Source organism: Theobroma umbraticum, unplaced genomic scaffold (assembly GCF_002168275.2).
Source record: "Theobroma umbraticum cultivar Fairchild unplaced genomic scaffold, ASM216827v3 scaffold_147.0, whole genome shotgun sequence".
NCBI classification, from domain to species: domain Eukaryota; kingdom Viridiplantae; phylum Streptophyta; class Magnoliopsida; order Malvales; family Malvaceae; genus Theobroma; species Theobroma umbraticum.
Genome location: NW_018397259.1, coordinates 4,766,615 through 4,785,236, shown reverse-complemented (window position 1 = coordinate 4,785,236; position 18,622 = coordinate 4,766,615). Strand labels below are relative to the sequence as shown.

Below are 18,622 nucleotides of genomic sequence, written 5' to 3'. Positions count from 1 at the left end.
CACACCATATCCTTTTCACCATTGAAGTCTAGATTCTAGGATGGTATTATTTGAAAGAGCATCCAACTATCATACAACCCAAAATGGAGAAAATCAGGTAGAGAGAGAAATCTTTTTTATATTTACACTCCAAAGAGAGATATAAAAGAAAGAAAGAAATGGAAAGTGAAAGCTTAAACTTCTATAGACAGAGAGAGAGAGAAAGTTTTTGTATTTAAGTGAGTAGGAGACAGAAACAGAATAAGAAAAAGAAAAAAAAAAAAGTCCAACAAACACAAAACAGCAACAAAGCCTTCGTCCTAATCTTAGAAAAAAAAACATAAAGATACAGAGAGAGAAAAAGAGAATCAAAGTTGAGTTTTTTTTTTCCTCTCAGACAAAAGTTAAGGTTGTTGGAGAAGAAAAACAAGGAGAAAAAAAACCCTAACCCTAGAAAATGTTTTTAGTTTTTTACTCTGCTTCTCTTTGATGGTGATACAGTAAAGGCCAACACTTTTCACTTTTTCTTTCTCTTTAGCTCAGAGGATTTACAAGTAAGCTTAAAGTTTCAGACTTTTTGTTGTAGGTGAAAATCAAGCTTGAGTTAACTCTTACATTTTGTTGCTTCATTTTGTTGGATCTCTTCTTTAAGTTCAAGGGAAATTAGGGTTTATGTGAAGGTGGGGTTTGCTTGAAAAAGAGGTTTTTTGAAGGTTGTTTTGGTTTGTTATGGTTTTTTAAGAATCTGGGTTTTTGTTATTTTCGCCAAAAGAGGCTTGGTGTACTGATTTGGAGCTTTGAATGGTTTCAAGGTTGTTAGTGGAACATGAGAGTAGAGTGTTTAATGGGTGATTTTGAAGGTTAATGTAATTGCAGAAGGGAATTGAAGGACAAGCATTTTCTGGGTTTTTGTTTTAGAGTTTATACGAATTGTTGGGTTTTGTTGGTGTGGTGAGGTTTTTGGCAGGAAGATTTTTGGGTTAGTGGAAAACTTAATTTCTTGGTTTAACATTTGATCTTTGCGCTGGAGCGACTAGGAGTACCCGGGACAATGTCTTCCTTAAGTAGGGAGCTGGTGTTTTTGATCTTACAGTTCCTGGATGAGGAAAAGTTCAAGGAAACTGTTCATAAGTAAGTTAATTTACCTTATTTTGTTGTACTGGCTCATGTTAAGGTTCTTTTTGGCTGCTGAGTAAACTTAGAAGGATGATGGCACTAGAGTTTTTAAGCCTATGGCTGAAAGAGGAAAAACTTATTTTAACTATGTTATGTAATCTAATAAGACCTGATAGTTAATGCTTTTCGGGTTGGAAATGATGAGCAATGATAACGTTTTGGTTAGCATTTTAGAAATGTGCTTTATTAGTATGTCCCAGAGCAAAAATTGGATAAGTTATACCTCTGGAAAGCAAGAAAATAAACTTTCAATGCTTTTATTTAGCACATTAGTACCTTTGCTGCTTTCTGTTTTTTCTTAGCCTCTTTGGCTGGCTTAAGTTAATTGACTTTGAATAGATTAATAATCCTGCCTTTGCATGTGTTTCTTATAGTTTTCTAACGTTTGCTTTTGCATGTGGCTCTCCTATGGCTTGTGCAAATTTAAGGTTAGAGCAAGAGTCTGGCTTTTTCTTCAATATGAAACATTTTGAGGATCAAGTCCAGGCTGGTGAATGGGATGAAGTTGAGCGTTATCTATGTGGGTTCACGAAGGTTGAGGATAACCGCTACTCGATGAAGATTTTCTTTGAAATTAGGAAGCAGAAGTATTTGGAAGCCCTTGACAGGTGAGTTGTTGATGCTGTTATACTCTTGCTTGTAAATGCCTAGGATTTGTGAACTATGTGCATTTTGCCTTTGTTGAGCTTAAATCCTACGTGAATGATGTCAAGAGAACACCTTATAGAATAATGGAGTTGGATGTAGCTATTCTTCTCAGTCAGATTAGGCTTTCATTACTTGGTTTCTGTCATGGTGCGTTCTTAAAGTTGAATTAATCTATGCATGTCTGTTATATTTTATGCTCTGTTATCTTCTACCAGGCAGGATCGAGCAAAGGCTGTTGAAATACTTGTCAAGGATCTGAAGGTTTTTGCATCTTTTAATGAAGAACTTTTCAAGGAGATTACCCAGCTGCTCACTCTTGATAACTTTAGGTGTGTACTCTTGCTTTCTTATTGTTCTTTTTCAGCTACATGATTGATTTACACTAAATTTTGCTGGTTGCATTCTGTTATCAGGCAAAATGAGCAGCTTTCAAAATATGGAGACACAAAATCTGCTCGAAATATCATGCTTGTAGAACTTAAGAAGCTCATTGAAGCAAATCCTTTATTTCGTGATAAGCTTACATTCCCTGCCTTTAAAAGTTCACGGCTAAGGACCTTAATAAACCAGAGGTTATTCATACTTATTCTATGATTAGTTTACTAATTTTTGTCAGTATTCTTTGGTTGAATATTTTCTTCTTCTATACCATGTGAAAACAAAGGCTGGGTTTGCCAATGTCTCTCTGTTAATAACTGCATTTGGATAAGTGATAAATGGATACTTATATAATGTGCATATAAGACAATTGCCTCAATCAAATTTTGATTGGTAGCTGAACTTAATTCCTCATAATGATATTATATATGTGTATATATAATATATATATTTATATTCTGTTAGCTCATTTCTCTGTTGAATTTTGCAGTCTAAATTGGCAGCATCAGCTTTGCAAGAATCCTCGTCCAAACCCTGACATTAAAACTCTCTTTACGGATCATTCTTGTTCTCCCAGTACTAATGGGGCTCGTCCTCCTCCTCCTACTAATAGTCCCCTTGTGGGCCCAATTCCCAAGGCTGGGGCATTCCCTCCTATTGGCGCCCATGGTGTAAGTATTTTGCATTAATCTAGCCTCTAAACAATGTATGCAGCATACTCAAATAATTCTTGGATGGCTATGATGTGCAGCCATTTCAGCCTGTTGTTTCCCCATCTTCTGGTGCCATTGCGGGGTGGATGTCAAGTGGTAATCCTTCATTACCTCATGCAGCAGCTGTGGCAGCTGGGCCCCCTGGTCTTGTCCAGCCTTCTAGTGCAGGTTGGTACAATGTCACTGGCATTTGGTGTCTGTTGGCATGATGTTTCAGTAAACTTGCTTAATTTCACTTTTTCTCCCTGATGTTTCAGCTGCATTCCTGAAGCACCCAAGGACGCCATCAGGTATGCCAGGGATGGATTATCAGTCGGCTGATTCAGAGCATTTGCTGAAGCGTATTCGCACTGGCCAATCTGATGAGGTGCAGATAAATAGGACTAGTTGTTTATTATCTTGATTTCCCTCAGTTATTTTCTTTGCAAAAGATTAGTTCTCGAACTTTCTAGCTGGGACGTGCTCTGCATTTTCTTGTTTTGGGTCTAGGTGGTTCTGATTAATTTTTTGGAATTTTTTTCTTCATGAAATGAAAGAGAAGATGCTCAGATATGGTTTCTGCAGGTATCCTTTTCTGGTATAGCACATACTCCCAATGTCTGCTCACAAGATGACCTTCCAAAAACTGTCGTGCGGACCCTTAATCAAGGAACTAATGTCATGAGCATGGACTTTCATCCTCAACACCAAACTATTCTCCTAGGTTGATATGGATTTTTTTTTTCCTTAATTGCACTCTGCTATGAAATTTCTAGCAAAAGTTTAGCACACATTTATTGCTTAGTTATTGAAGTTTCTCATTTCTTGTTTTTAGTTGGCACGAATGTTGGTGACATCAGCCTTTGGGAAGTAGGATCTCGGGAAAGATTGGCCAATAAATCTTTCAAGGTTTGGGATATCTCGACTGCCTCTATGCCATTACAGGTAATGCATCAACTTCCTGTGGGCATCAGCAATTCATCTTTCTTGTTGACCCTTACCAATTTGTCCTTTGTGGATGAGATAATATCTGGTTGATAGTAATATCCCTTGCAATCATTGAAATCATGGGTAGCAATGGGCTTGGAAATTGAGTGTAAACATCCTCTTCCTTGCCAACTGATACCCCACCCAAACACATAAAAATCTCTTTGGTTGAGTACTGATCTTTCTTTCTTTATTCTACTACCAGACAGCACTAGTCAATGATGCAGGGATATCAGTAAATCGATGTGTTTGGGCGCCTGACGGAATTATGCTTGGTACTCATATTCATATTTGTTGCTCTAAACTTTAATACAGTTTGATCTCCGTGTCTTTTTCCACCTTGAAGTTGCATTACTTGTTCTTGAATTAAATTTGGCTTCTATAGGTGTTGCATTTTCAAAGCATATAGTCCAGATATACCAATACAATCCACCTGGAGAATTAAGGCAGCATTTGGAGGTAAACCAACTCACAACATATAAAATATTCTCTTAAAAATCACGATGTTGCTGGTCATTAATAACCTATTATATTTTGCAGATTGATGCCCATGTTGGAGGTGTTAATGACATAGCGTTTGCTTATCCCAACAAGCAATTATGTATTGTTACATGTGGTGATGATAAGTTGATTAAGGTATAAACTTTTGGCTTGATTTAGTTTCTGTAAATTGAAGAAGCCTTGGGTTGTCTATATTGAAATTTCCTGTTTGGCAGGTATGGGACACAGTAGCTGGACGTAGGCACTATACATTTGAAGGACATGAAGCTCCTGTGTATTCTGTTTGCCCTCATTATAAAGAAAATATTCAGGTAAAACTCAATTAGAAATTGTTTATTAGCTTTCTATTCTGTATTCTGCTTCTAGGTGTTGAGTCGTGGTTGGGATGCGTAACTTTGGTTTTTTTCTTTTGAAAATTTTCTTTTCCATTCTCATATTAACAGTCACACTCTGCCTATATGAACAGTTTATCTTTTCCACTGCCATTGATGGGAAGATAAAAGCTTGGTTATATGATTGCTTGGGATCTAGAGTGGACTATGATGCTCCTGGGCTATGGTGCACCACAATGGCATACAGTGCTGATGGAACTAGGTAAAAATGCTTTTTGGGAGAGATGGCCGTTTGATTGAATTTACTTTGGAACTCTTGGTATGTTTCCACATATCATATTTACATGATTATGCATTGAAATGCTGGCATTTTAGATGCATCAAAACTCTTTGAATTAAGAAAATTGTAGCTTATTTTCCCATGGTTCATATCACCCTCAGAAATAGTCTAATTTAGATGCTCTTTGGTTTTCTTTTACGGTTAAATTCGATGGTATTTATGTGCAAGCTTGATATATACACATGTATAAGAATTCTGTATATGTATTCGTAAAAAGTTGGATTTATTCTGGCAGGCTTTTTTCTTGTGGAACAAGTAAAGAGGGTGAATCCCATTTAGTTGAGTGGAATGAAAGTGAAGGAGCTATCAAAAGAACATATACTGGTTTTAGGAAGCGTTCTTTAGGCGTTGTCCAATTTGATACAACAAGGAACAGGTTCTTAGCAGCTGGTGATGAATTCCAGATTAAGTTTTGGGACATGGATAATCCTAACATGTTGACGGCTGTTGATGCAGATGGTGGTTTGCCTGTTAGTATTGCTATATTTTCTTTTCATTAGTACTTAAGTTGCAGATGTTGCAATTATCCATTCTAATCCTTTTACAGGCTAGTCCCAGACTTAGATTCAACAAGGAAGGGTCATTATTGGCAGTGACAACTAGCGATAATGGTATCAAAATCTTGGCCAACAGTGATGGTTCACGCTCGATAAGGATGTTGGAGAGCAGGGCTGTTGATAAAATTCGAGGCCCTTCTGAACCTGTCAACTCTAAGGTAGTTTTGTGCTTTGATTCTAATTATGCCTTAAATTTGGCAGTTGGCATATCGTAATAATGCCATATATGTTCATACCCTTGTAAGTAAACTATTGCCAGAACTGCATGCCCTGTTTGCTTGGTAATTAACTTGCTAGGAGACATTGCTTTAGAAGGGCAAAAAAGAAAAACTAGTGGGGAATGACCATAAGGGCGAATGTCAGAATATCAGTATAGGCTGTTTTTCAAACGACTAAATGTTTGTTATGTGCTTTTGGTGAATCTGTTGTTTGGTTATTTATCAATTTTGTATAGAAAATATTTATGTTGCATTATTTTTGTGGTTTGAGTTTTGGCTATGCATACCTCTTTTATGCTATGATGACCTTAAACAAGGACTGTTTTCCATTCATCATTTTTAAAATGCTTTACAATGGAGCTAATATATCCTAAATTTCAGGATGCATTATTTAATGTTACTGCTATGCTGTAGTGTATTCATGAGGAGTAACATATTATCTTTGTTTGATTGTACAAGTCTCAGGAGTATAGCAAAATTTACTCATTGCTACCGTTGTTGCAGCTTCAAGGAAGGAATTCTTAATCGTTTAGATACAAATGGATATAGATTTTTCTGTAATTTTATCTTAGCATTACTGTTCAGTGTCACATGGGACAGCTGTTCCTGGATGGTTTATTTTTTGTTTCTCCTATCTTTTATGGCTTTCTCTGCATATCATTTATTGCATATCCTTTCTATGTTACTGATAATGTTCTGTATTTCACTTCTTCTGGACAATCTTTTCTGCAGCCGTTGATTGCCAATGCTCTAGGTCCCATGGGGAATGCTGCCATTGCTCAAGCCCTTGAACGCCCAGACAGAGGCCCCTCTGTTGTATCTATAAGCGGTCTTGTAAGTTCAGCTTTTCCAGTTTCATGTTATTGTTGGTGCTGGAGGGGCTCCTAATTTCATAATGGATGTCCACTGCAGAGTACGATGGATACCAGCAGGCTTGTTGATGTTAAACCACGGATTTCAGAGGATGCAGACAAGATTAAGGGCTGGAGAATACCTGACATTATGGATCCATCTCACCTGAAAGCCTTGCGATTACCTGATGCCATAACAGCAGGAAAGGTAGGTACTTGAAGAATGTTATTTGTTGCTTGGTTTTTGTGCATCATTGCTTTGGAAACAAATGTTATTGCATGATAGCAATGTTGTCTTCTTCCTTGGTGATTTAATTTCAAATTTATTTGTGGTTGATTATCCTTTTGAGTCTGGCTTGGATGAGATATTTTGCAGCATTTGAACGTTGTACCTAATGCATTATATTAGTAATTTTTTTCCAGTAAGCTAACTTTATTCACTAATGTGGAATATGTATGGCACTTGCTTATTATGTATGATCTGTGGTATAATGTTGATGTTCATGCATGGTGATATAATTTTAATGAATTATGGGCTACCAAAATATGGTTACACACTACCTTGGACCATAAAGCATAATTGGGGCATCCCCACTGTTGTCACGAACTGTGCACTGCACAACTTTAATCATCACTTGAAATGCAATCACTTGTTGATGATAAAGTGGAAAAAAGTAATAAGCTTTAATTATCACTTGAATGCAATCACTGATTGATGATAAAGTGGCAAAAAGAAATAAAATGTAAACTAATATATTTACAATGATAAAAGGGTGATCATGGGAGCATAAGTAACTACTGAACATATAGATAATTTTAAAAGAAATTAGTAAATTCAATATAGCAGGAATAATGGAGTACTGCCTTATCTATTCATTGGACTCTTACAAAAACACAGATGCATATGGATTGCGACATACGTATCATAAAATTCTTTTTTATTTTTAATTTGTTTTGATATATGCATTATTTTGTGTTATACTCTACTTAACTCATTATTGAGAAAGTAAGTCAAATTGTTATGTAGCTATCTAAGATGTGTACATTCATATTTTTGTGCGCTAGCCATAAGTTTTACATATGCATAAACTTGGCGCATGCAGAGATCTAGTTGTATATTTTTTGTTCTATTTTAAGACTTTTCTATGGCCATAATTGAGGGTTAGCAATCTCTAATTGCAGGTTGTGAGGCTGCTGTATACTAACTCTGGTCTTTCTCTTTTGGCCCTTGCTTCAAATGCTGTTCACAAGCTTTGGAAATGGCAACGTAGTGACAGGAATCCATTGGGCAAGGTTTGTCTTGTGTCTTTAAATGAGAAAATTTGTATGTCTTAATTACTAAATTATATTTTCTAATAGTTCTACATCTCTAATCCTTCAGGCTACTGCAAATGTTGCGCCACAATTATGGCAGCCACCTAGTGGTACTCTTATGACAAATGATATAAATGACACTAAACCTGCTGAAGAGTCAGCGACATGCATTGCATTATCTAAAAATGATTCTTATGTTATGTCCGCATCGGGCGGGAAGGTGTCTTTGTTCAACATGATGACATTCAAGGTCTACAATTGCAATTTTCACTTGTTTCTTGAACTGGTCTCAATTGTATTTGTGTTCTTTGTAGTTATTCACATCACTCACATGGGTAAATTCTTCACAGGTGATGACCACGTTTATGTCCCCCCCTCCTGCAGCCACATATTTGGCATTTCATCCCCAAGATAATAATATTATTGCAATTGGCATGGAAGATTCCACGATTCAAATTTACAATGTCAGAGTTGATGAGGTAAAGCATATTTTTCGCTTCAACTTTTAGTATTTAGAAACTAGTTTGTTTATATATGTGGTCCGTTAGGACTACTTTGTTGAAGTAGGAGAATGTTGATTTCTCACATTTATTGAACCAATTATTTTGTTAGAATTTTATTACTAAATTTCAAACCCTATTTTATTATTGTATGGCTAACTAGGTCTAAGCTTATCACCATTCGACATTATTAGTGTATCCATAATTTTTAACATGCATCCCGATGACCAGAATTGTGAGTGAAGTTGGAATGCTGGAATCAGTATGGCACGTCACATAGTTGGTGGCTTCTTGTTACCTCCTTCATTGCCTATGCGAAGAAAGCAAGAAAGAAAATAGAAAGAAAAAGAGGTTTGATGAAAAGGGGTTTCAATCAGTTGATCTTTAAGTGGACAAGGGAAAGTCTTATAGTTTCCTTTTCTGGAATGAAAAGGATAACATTCTCCATAAGAAGCTAAAACTCATTCTAGAATGCAAACCTGAAAGTTTTAAGCTTTTGGCATGAAATTTGGCTCTAGAAGCATACTTAGGCTTTTGTTTTTGCCAGGTGAAAACCAAACTCAAGGGCCACCAGAATCGAATAACAGGACTTGCCTTCTCCCAAACTTTGAATTCTCTGGTGTCTTCAGGGGCTGATGCACAGGTTAGTGATTGATTGAATGCATATCCTATGATGCATTTTTTGTAGATATAGTAGTAATTTTTATGTTATCCATGTATTAAATGTCTTTAACTGTTTCACTGAATCAATACAATTTTAACATAAAAAACAGTATTCTGATATTAGTACCATAAATATTGGATTGACCTGGAAATTTGCATGCTTGACTGCATAATTAGACTATTAAAGAAGCAGTCAATTTGGTTAATAATGAACTGTACAAAAAAAATGATGGAATGCTGTGAAACTCATTAATCTTAAACTGGTGTAACTTGATCCTATATGTATGTATGTATGTATGTATGTATGTATGTAAAACTGGATCCCTCTCTACACATTTATGCAATAACAATTTTTAAATTTATAAAACCACTTAAAGCGAGTAACAAGGCGTTCAAAGGTATTAGTGACTATAAATAGATTTTTCTTGTCAATGGAGGGCTTACACTTCATGTTTCTCAATGCAAACATCCAATTTCTGATTTGTTTTATGCAAAAACGAGAAAAAATTCAAGTTAAAATCCTTTATAAGATTATAAAACCATTTAAAGCAAGTAATTAGGTTGTCGACGGCATGAGTGATTAAAAATGGACTTTTCTTGTTAATGGATAGCTTTTGCTTCACATTACAAATGAAAACATCAAATTATGATATGTATTGACGTAAAATGCTATAAATAGACTTTTCTTATCAATGAATGTCTTTCGTTTCACTATAAATCCAATTATGATCTATTTTAACTAGAAATAAAAAAAATTCAACTTAAAATCATTGATGAGACTCGTGTCTTATGCTGTTTTTTTCTTGAAGATTATGTGTCTTATGCTGTTGACCATGGTACTTTGACTGAAGCATAGTTAAATATGTAATGAAGTAGCTTAAAAAATATATCTTGACAATCAAAATTAATTATGTTTAAAAAGGGTTTAGGGTTACAGATTCTTGTATCTCTAAGTGCTCCATCTACCTACTTGAGTCATTTATGGTCATAATATGTACATAAATGCAATCTCTAATTTTTTTTTAAAAGAAAAAGGAGTCCCGCTAATTTGAGATATTGTCAAGTTTTGACTTTGGAAAATGCATGTTATTGGTATTATTATCAAACTCCTTTTTGCCTTTGTATGTTGGTGTATTAGATTTGTCAAATGTACTATCTTGGGTAAATATTCACATATCTTGAAAATTACTGAAGTGGTTCCTTGATTCTTTTCTAAGTATATCATATTTTCCCATTTATGGAGGTTGTCCTTGATAAGCACAAACAGAAGATCTAATATTTAAATAATTGGACTTGCTGTTAAATTAGTTAGACTAGGACCAGGATCAGGGCTGATGTATATGTTTGATCCCAAATCTTTCAATATAGTAGACTAATTAATAAAATCTAAATTTTTTGTCTAAAAGTGGGGTACTTATTTCAAGTTTGGGCTGGTTCTTCCTTAAATGTGGAAATGTTGCTCTAGTCTCCCCCTCCTCCCTTATCTGTTTTTTTTCACTCCCATCTTTCTCTTCACTTAATTGCTCTGTGTTTTTGTTTAATGTGATTGTTCACCAGAAAAGGTGTTTTCTCTTCCTTTCTTTCTTTCCCTATGCCCTGTCCCTCTCTTTTCCCCTTCCTAATTCCACTTCACTCCTCCTCCGTCGATTCTCAAAGCCCTGATCTCTGCACAGTTTCATTTTTCTCTCCTCTGTTCAATATCCCCTTCTGCAATGTATTATAAAAAGTCACTGGTTTCAAACTTGGAATTGAGTTGGTATTGACGAGCCAGAGAAAAATTTTCAGGTGTTTCAGATGCATATTTCACATCATTGCCCATGTTGCTTAATATAGATGAGTATTCTGCCTTAACCACTGAATCAGTGTAACACAGGCTACCTATTTTATCATCTGTTTTTTGTTCTGCCAATTGGAGATAACTGTTGGGAATCTAAGGTTATGAACACTTGTCATGTAGTGCTTTTCTCAATTAAAAGAGAAAAAGAAAGTAGCATAACTTCGTCTATTGTTCCTCTCTCTCTACTCTCTGGGGCATAACTTGTGGTTTCACTACTTCAAAAAGGATTCATTATGTTGATTTAGGTTGGTTCAATTAGTGTATTGGTGTATTTTATTGAGAGCTGTGCTCTTAGAGTAGGAATATTCCAAGGTACAAAACCAAAATTAGTGTCGTGAACTACTAAAGCAAAGGAGAAAGCCCCAAAGGAGGTGAAAAGTGACAGTTGCATTTTAAATAGGATAGATTTTTCAAATGTAGGAGGATGTTTTCTGAAATCTGCTTCTCTTGATTAAGAAGATAACATTAGGCTGTCCAATACAGTTACACTTTGGATTAAGGCGATACTCAATTTAGACCAAAGAAAATTGGCTTGGAGATGCTAGACAGTATCCTATAGTGATAATTTGAAGGTACTTTTATTTGTTTTAGTAATATTTTGGAGTATTCATCTTCAATAATTTTAATTACAATATTAATTAGGTTTCTTATAGGAATATTTCCTGTTTATATCATGTTATCATATTAGGGAAGTACCTTTGATAGTTCTCTGGCTAAATCATATGAAATAAAGCTATAGATATTCTGAAGTTGTCTACCAGGGTTGGAACTTGGAAGGCTATATCTCTGCTAGTAAATTGATTCATATAATTTATGCAAGCAAATAGAAAGTGGAGCTATCAATAGGAGGGTTCATCTTCTTATTTATTCCAAATATTAAGGTTGACGTCTCTTTTGTCTTGACTTTGTTGTCTATAAGCCGGTACTTCATTGTGCATTTCCTCTATAACCTGTAATCATTCTTTTTAAACCTAGTTTCATGGTTTTTCTTTCTCACCAACTTCAATTTCAAATAGACGTTCTTTCATAACAAGCCTTGGGATTGTATCTGAAGACCAGTCATGGCTTTCTCTGATTCTAAAAGCAATATCTTAAGAGGCAGTAATTATACCACTAGTTTTGAAGTTCTGAAACTGTTGTTTGCATTGGCTGTGATTGCTTTTCAATGATTTTGAATATCTTTGTGTCTCTGGCTTAGCATACTAGTTTTAAATAGAATGCCCTCTTGAACTTGTTACCATATCACTAAACCACTTATTCTTGTTTCCCTAGATGCCTGCCACTTTTAGTTAAGCTTCCGAAATGAGTTTCCATAAATCAATATGTGGGTCGAAAGAGCTATCCTACTAATGTAAAAGTTGTCCTTGAAAATTCCTGAATTATATTCGGATGATAAGTGAAATCATTTCATCGTCAGAGAGCTATCCTGTTCCTTTTATTTTCATCTTCATAGATTTGAGTTCCACTATGGGACCGTGTGAATGTTTATATAGGTTGCCAAGAAATAAAGAAGCAAAATTATTATTGATCTCTAAGTTTTGGGTTGTGAAGAACTGTTACAGCAGATTCAAGACTGAATAATAGCACTAGATTCTGTTGATTTATCTGATAGTGTTCTTGATTTTGAAAGCTTATTATGTTGGATTTTCACTTAAAGATTAAAACTTACACAGTATAAATTCAGCCGATACTTTCTGCTAGAGTGGGATACATGCATTTCAAACACAACCCATTTTTTTTAAAATATATTTTATGAACACAAGGCATGGTTTAAGATGCAAGGCATGTTAACAAATGACAGAACTGGCATCTCTTATAATGTTCTGTATGCATAATTTGACCACAAAATGTGTTGTTCTCTATGATATTTTTCTGTTGCAGTTATGTGTTTGGAGCATCGATGGTTGGGAGAAAAAGAAATCAAGGTTCATACAGGCACCATCTGGTCGTCAATCTCCACTATCAGGAGAAACCAAAGTCCAGTTTCACAATGATCAAACTCATCTATTGGTTGTCCATGAAACCCAAATAGCCATCTATGACAGCAAGCTTGAATGTTTGTGCTCTGTAAGTTGTCTACCTTGCATCATTTTTCTTGTATTATAGTTTCTCATTTTTTTTGGGAACACTTTTATGAGACACGACTAATGTGGGAATACAGTTAAAGCAAGCAGCAGATATTATTTACTACTTATTTTGGGGACTATCTGGCCTGAAATTGCCAACTTGATTTGTGAAATATTGGCTATATTATGTAAGCCTCTCATAGTCATGCTCGCTTTTGAGAAAGTAGGTTATTATCATCATAAAATAATTTTCTGCCTCAACAGACAATGGTCCATAATATGATCGCTATTACTTCAGGTACCATTGACAAACAGGACCTAGTATAATTTTTCAGGAGAGTTGTGTCTATCTATTTTGAAATGAATATATAATAATTCAAAGGCATTAGCTTAGCCAATATTGAATTTGAAAATATGCTGTTATCATAAAATTGTAGCCTGATTTTTATGTGATGCAACAGATGAAGTTTGTGAACTGGGCAGCTCTGATAGTGTTAAGTGCTGTTGACCAACATCAATTAAGTAGTGTTTGTAGTGGCCTTGTATTTAGGTTGGGCCTCTTTACCAACTGTTGCTTGGTTTTGGGTTGGATGCTTACCATATAGACTCCTTACATTATAGTTTTCTCAGTTAATTTCCTAGCATAAATGTTGTTAAGTGCTAACTACATTAACTAATTAAACATTAGTTTTATTGATATAAACTTTTCTTCAGTATCAAAATCGTTCTTGAATTGTTGGTAGAGGATTTCTTCTTTGTGGTGAGCTATCTAAGAGTTTGGAACAATAGATAAAAAATTCCCCAATCTGAGTTAAATGTGGCCAGAGCATGACCTATTTCTCTCCTAACTTGGGTGACAGCATCGGCTATTGCTCTGTGGAAAAATCATCCTGGCATTACGGCACATCTGTCAAGCAAATGATTATTTGCTAGAGGAATTTTTAGTTAAATGAAGATTCTGCAGAACCTTAAAGAGGTTTTGACTAAAACACCAGTGGTTACTAGATTAGCATTGACTATGCACTTCAAATTATTATACTCATTTTGTGTTTTTAGTTTGTTTTTCTTTTGGTGGGATTGATTTTATTTTATTGAATATCTATTCTTAAGAGTTGTTCCAATGGTATGATTTTGTAATCAGTTTTGCTGATCCTCGTTCTTGCAGTGGTCTCCAAAGGATTCTCTCAGTGCTCCCATTTCAAGTGCAATATATTCCTGTGATGGCTCTCTGATTTATGCTGGTTTTTGTGATGGTGCTGTTGGAGTTTTTGATTCAGATAACTTGAGGCTCAGATGTCGAATAGCACCTTCTGCTTACATACCTTCGTTCTCTGTCAGGTGATAGCATGAACATTTGATAATTGTTATCCAAAGAAGTTTGATTATTTCTATTGGTTAACTGCGGTATAACTTTAAAATCAATGATCAAAACTTTATGCAGCAGCAACAGCGCGTATGCTGTGGTGATAGCCGCTCATCCATCTGAGCCTAACCAGATCGCGCTTGGCATGAGTGATGGAGCAGTACATGTAGTGGAACCCTCTGATGTAGAACTGAAATGGGGTACACCCTCTCAAGATAATGGGTCCCTTCCTTCTAGTTCATCAAATCCTTCCTTAAGCGGTCAACCAACAGAGCTACCTTCTAGGTGATAGCTGTGTAGATAAGTAGATGTTACCACAAAGTATAGAGAGAGACATTAAGCTGCTCCTTTATGAGTTGTAGTGATAGGAATTATCCTCTTTTACTTTGTAATCAATTGGATGTTATTTAACATTCTTTGTAAATCATTTTCCCACTAATTTTGGCTGTTTTGCTTTATTGCCTTGTTATTTTACGTTTGCTCTGTGCTAGCAACCTTGCAAGACATCTGCAGCCAAAATTGGCCCTCCCCTCCCCCTGCACTCTACCCTTTTGCAATTGCACCTTCTCATTTGATACCTTGGTGAATGATGAGTTTATCTATTTCATTATTGAATGAGGAAGCTGCATTACTTACCCAATGTTTATTAATTAAGTGAAACATCTGCATGTCAAAATAATTTATGACCTTTTTTTTTTCTTTAGCAAATTTGTGTGTGCGTTCTATTTTATTTGGATTTTTCCAATGGTGACATCCAAACATTTGGGTGGCAATCTGCATTCCAATGGCAATGAAGATTTTAATACGGAAATTAATGTCTTGAAAATCAAAAGTTTATAGACAAATCGAGGAAGCATTGAAAGGAAAAAAAAGCTGGGAATGCTGTGAACTTGTTGAAAATAATGGTATTCGGTTTGATTTGTCACAATTGATGAAATTGATCAATGTTTTCTTTGGTTTTTGATGCAAAACAACGTAAATACACAGGCCCTCGGAGCCCAACCCAATCCCAAGTGCCAAGTGTGCTAGAATTGAAAAGGGTTCGTTTCCTTTGAGTTTCGGGTGGGAGAGACTGGGTCTGGGACAGAGCTGAGAAAGACAAAACAACAGGAGTTGCAGAGAGAAGAAGGAAGAAGGAAGATGAGTGAAACAAGGCCAGTCCCTAGGAGAGAGAGTCCATGGGGATTGCCAGAAGGAGAGCATCGACAACCCAAGGCTCATCGTTGCAACGATCGAGCTGAAGATGTTATCCAAGTAAATTTCTCACTCTTTTACCTTTCCTCCTCCTGGCTCTGTGGTTGCTCTTAATTTTTTTTAATTAGAATAAGATAGTTTCCATTTTCAGCTATGTGGAAAAATGGGAAGAACTCTCGTATATTTCATACTTATAGTATTTTGTGGTCGAAATGTTTACATATAGACGGGAACTAGTAAGTTTTGACTTCTGAAGTTCTAAAGTCGGATTTGATTGAACAAAAAAATAAATCGAAAGATCTTTACCCACTTTTTTGAATGAAATTTGGTTTTTGCCAATCTTCAATTTTTGAAGAGAAAGGAAGGAACTTTTTCTATGGCTATACTTTATTTCATTTTATTTTAATAGTTTAGAGCCATGAAGATAATGTTGTCATTATGAAGCATATTATGGAATTACATTTTTTCAAGTCCTGCAAAATTCCTTTAAGTGAACAGCTTATATTTATAGAGTTCGAGACACTCTTTAAAAGGTTCTTGCTGAAGTTGTTTTGGGAGTCATTGTGTCAGCTTAATATGTCGAGTTCGTTCATTAAACTATAGACTTTGGATGTGCAGTGTGAGAAAGGACTTAAAAGCTTTTTTCATGGCACTTGTGTAATAACATTATGCTGACATTTTTAAGGCTCGTTTAGTTGATGCTTTTACATTTTGCTATTTGTTTTGGTTTTTTATTCTTTTTCCTTTCTATTCCTTTTTTGTGAAAAAAAGCAAAAAGCAAGGCGCATCAATCAAATGGAGCTTAACTCTGACTAGTTAGCTTGGTGGATCAGAATTCTTGTTTCAATTTGCTTTTGTTTGGTGCAGGCTTGTTTTGAGGGAAACCCATTTAAGACAGTTCCAGGACCTTTCAAGCTCTTTTGGCAATGCATGCGCTCTAAACCTGGGTGAGTTAGCATAAGTGAATATATCGGAATGAATTAAAAAGGTTTATGGTTGTTGATTTAAATCACAGGTTAGTTTATTTAATAGATACAACCTTATAAGTGATGCAATTGACTGAATGGTAGTCCTCTAAGTTGTTCTATTTGCCAAAGTCTTCAACTCTCAGGATGTTGAAAACTGGGTCCTAGCTCAGTCACACATTGCTAGCTCTTCAATTTGAAACTAAATGAAGTATTTCTCATATATATTTGTAGGAATGCAATGCTTACATTATGAAAATTTGTTCCTTCTGTAACATCTGATTAATGCTTGCTGCTGTGCAGGGAGGAGCCAACAGAACCGTACACCTATTTGCAGCTGGATCCACCGAAGAGAGGTGAAGCCTGAGTGAAGTGTCATTTAATGCATTTTCTCTTGGATTTGGATCCCTGTCTCCATAACAAATGAATAATTCTGAATGCTACTGATATAAGGTTCTTTTCTGTTTAGCAATAAGTATGACCAAGAATTTTTGGAAGTACTGTAGTGTAGACAATCGTTTATTATTTTAACGTGTTGGTTTTCTATCATGTGCATTGCAGGGTTCTTTATTCTTTATTGAATGGTATTCATTTTACTACTGAAAAGCTGTACTACTGTTTGCTTATCATGATTTTCTGCTTGGACTTATGGTGGGGAGACACCTGCTATTTCCTAGGCCCAAAGTGAGTTGGTTATGCATGTATTATTGAATCAATCATCACGGGAGGCTCCCTATTTGATGTTTGGAGATATTGGCAATATTAACTCCTGCTTTCTGATGATCCATTACTTATACCTGTTCGTAGACCATATTCAATTAAAGACTATTGAAATATACTTTTTCTTTTTTCTATGTGTACTCTTTTTCTCTTTTTTTTTTTTTCATAGTTGAATGAGTATTCAATGAGAGATTATGATAGTGAAAAGATGGCCTTGTAAAGTGTGCTAATTGGAAGGCTACAAGTCTTTGTAGTGTTTTGCATAATATAAATTGGAGGCAAGGTCCATTTCACTAAATGTAAAACTAGCTTTTCTTATGTTGTTCAATAACATTTTGGAGATCAATCTTTCATAAAACCTACATATCATACTACATGACAGGTTAACTTTATTTATCTCATTTGTGTGCAATTTTAATCCATTATTCCAACTGAGGGACTTGTACTGATGGATTGTTTATGTAAATCTAGTAAACTCGAATTTACCATGCTTTCATTGATAACAGAAGCCTGCAGTCAGGGTACTGTAAATATGGCAAGTGTTATGTGTAGTGTAGGTTCAACCTGCCTTTATAAATGGAAGATAACCAGCTTGTTTAGAGGCTGTTTGGTACTGCGAATAGTGATGTAGGGTTGGGATTGAAACTAAGCAGTTGCTTTGGTGTAGATTTAGTTAGGTTTTTGATAGATGACTCTTCTAGGGTTTAAAGAGAATGTTCAAGGACTTCACCTAGAATTCCTCAAGAGTCACACTGAAGTTTGATTGCACAAGACAACAGCCATAATTCTGGAAATTCTCTCATAAAAATTCTTTTTCTCTATAGAAAGACCATAGGAATATATTGTCTTCTAGAATTTATAGTGGTGCATTCGCTAATAGAAACCCTATGTTCTATGGTTTAGCTTTTCTACGACGACCATTTTGCTAAAGGCAGGAAAGAAAGACTTTTAATACTTCCTTATATTTGAGTTAAAGATGTAGGCTTGATCTACTCCTATCTTTGTTGATGTAAGTTTTTTTATGGTTACCCTTGACAATAACCTTATTGTTCATTGCATGGCTGCACCCATAAGTTAGATTCATAGCAAAAACAAATTATTTGGATGAATCCGAAATGGCCATTGATTAATGCTGGGGGAGGGAAGTAGTGCATAAAAAATTCAGATGAAACATTTCTGGGATGGTTGGATTGAGTTATACAGAAGGAAAAGGCAAGGCAAAGTTGGCTTGGTAAAGGCCCTTCGATGCTCTCAGATTATGAGTTTGGAGTGTGAAGAGAAAAGTGCCTCTCAAATAGTAGTGGTAATGTTTAATTTACCAAACTTGTTGGCTAACATCAT

At 35.5% G+C, this 18,622-nt stretch overlaps 2 protein-coding genes across 4 annotated transcripts; both read left to right on the top strand.

Moving 5' to 3' along the window:
• The first annotated feature begins 135 nt into the window (after window positions 1-135).
• Window positions 136-15,017, top strand: LOC110416050 (protein TOPLESS-RELATED PROTEIN 2-like). 2 transcript variants are annotated; one of them, XM_021427886.2, is made up of 25 exons: window positions 136-1,110; window positions 1,584-1,763; window positions 2,019-2,132; window positions 2,217-2,375; window positions 2,672-2,852; window positions 2,933-3,062; window positions 3,152-3,261; window positions 3,459-3,597; window positions 3,709-3,818; window positions 4,066-4,135; window positions 4,246-4,319; window positions 4,401-4,496; window positions 4,577-4,672; window positions 4,828-4,955; window positions 5,269-5,503; window positions 5,581-5,748; window positions 6,541-6,642; window positions 6,721-6,867; window positions 7,842-7,952; window positions 8,041-8,223; window positions 8,324-8,452; window positions 9,021-9,116; window positions 12,855-13,040; window positions 14,205-14,377; window positions 14,484-15,017. In XM_021427886.2, the coding sequence occupies exons 1-25, from the start codon at window positions 1,031-1,033 to the stop codon at window positions 14,689-14,691; spliced, it is 3,405 nt and encodes a 1,134-aa protein (XP_021283561.1). In that variant the 5' UTR covers window positions 136-1,030; the 3' UTR covers window positions 14,692-15,017. The 2 variants fall into 2 exon arrangements, with proteins under 2 accessions (XP_021283561.1, XP_021283560.1); XM_021427885.2 differs by having other exon boundaries at window positions 150-1,110; window positions 14,481-15,017.
• Window positions 15,018-15,262: 245 nt separating this feature from the next.
• LOC110416051 (hexokinase-1 protein) lies at window positions 15,263-17,415 on the top strand. 2 transcript variants are annotated; one of them, XM_021427887.2, is made up of 4 exons: window positions 15,263-15,656; window positions 16,464-16,543; window positions 16,865-16,917; window positions 17,123-17,415. In XM_021427887.2, exons 1-4 carry the CDS (start codon window positions 15,543-15,545, stop codon window positions 17,140-17,142), a joined length of 267 nt encoding a protein of 88 aa, XP_021283562.1. In that variant the 5' UTR covers window positions 15,263-15,542; the 3' UTR covers window positions 17,143-17,415. The 2 variants fall into 2 exon arrangements, 1 of the variants encoding a protein (XP_021283562.1); XR_002445140.1 differs by having other exon boundaries at window positions 15,275-15,656; window positions 16,865-17,014.
• The last annotated feature ends 1,207 nt before the right edge of the window (window positions 17,416-18,622 follow it).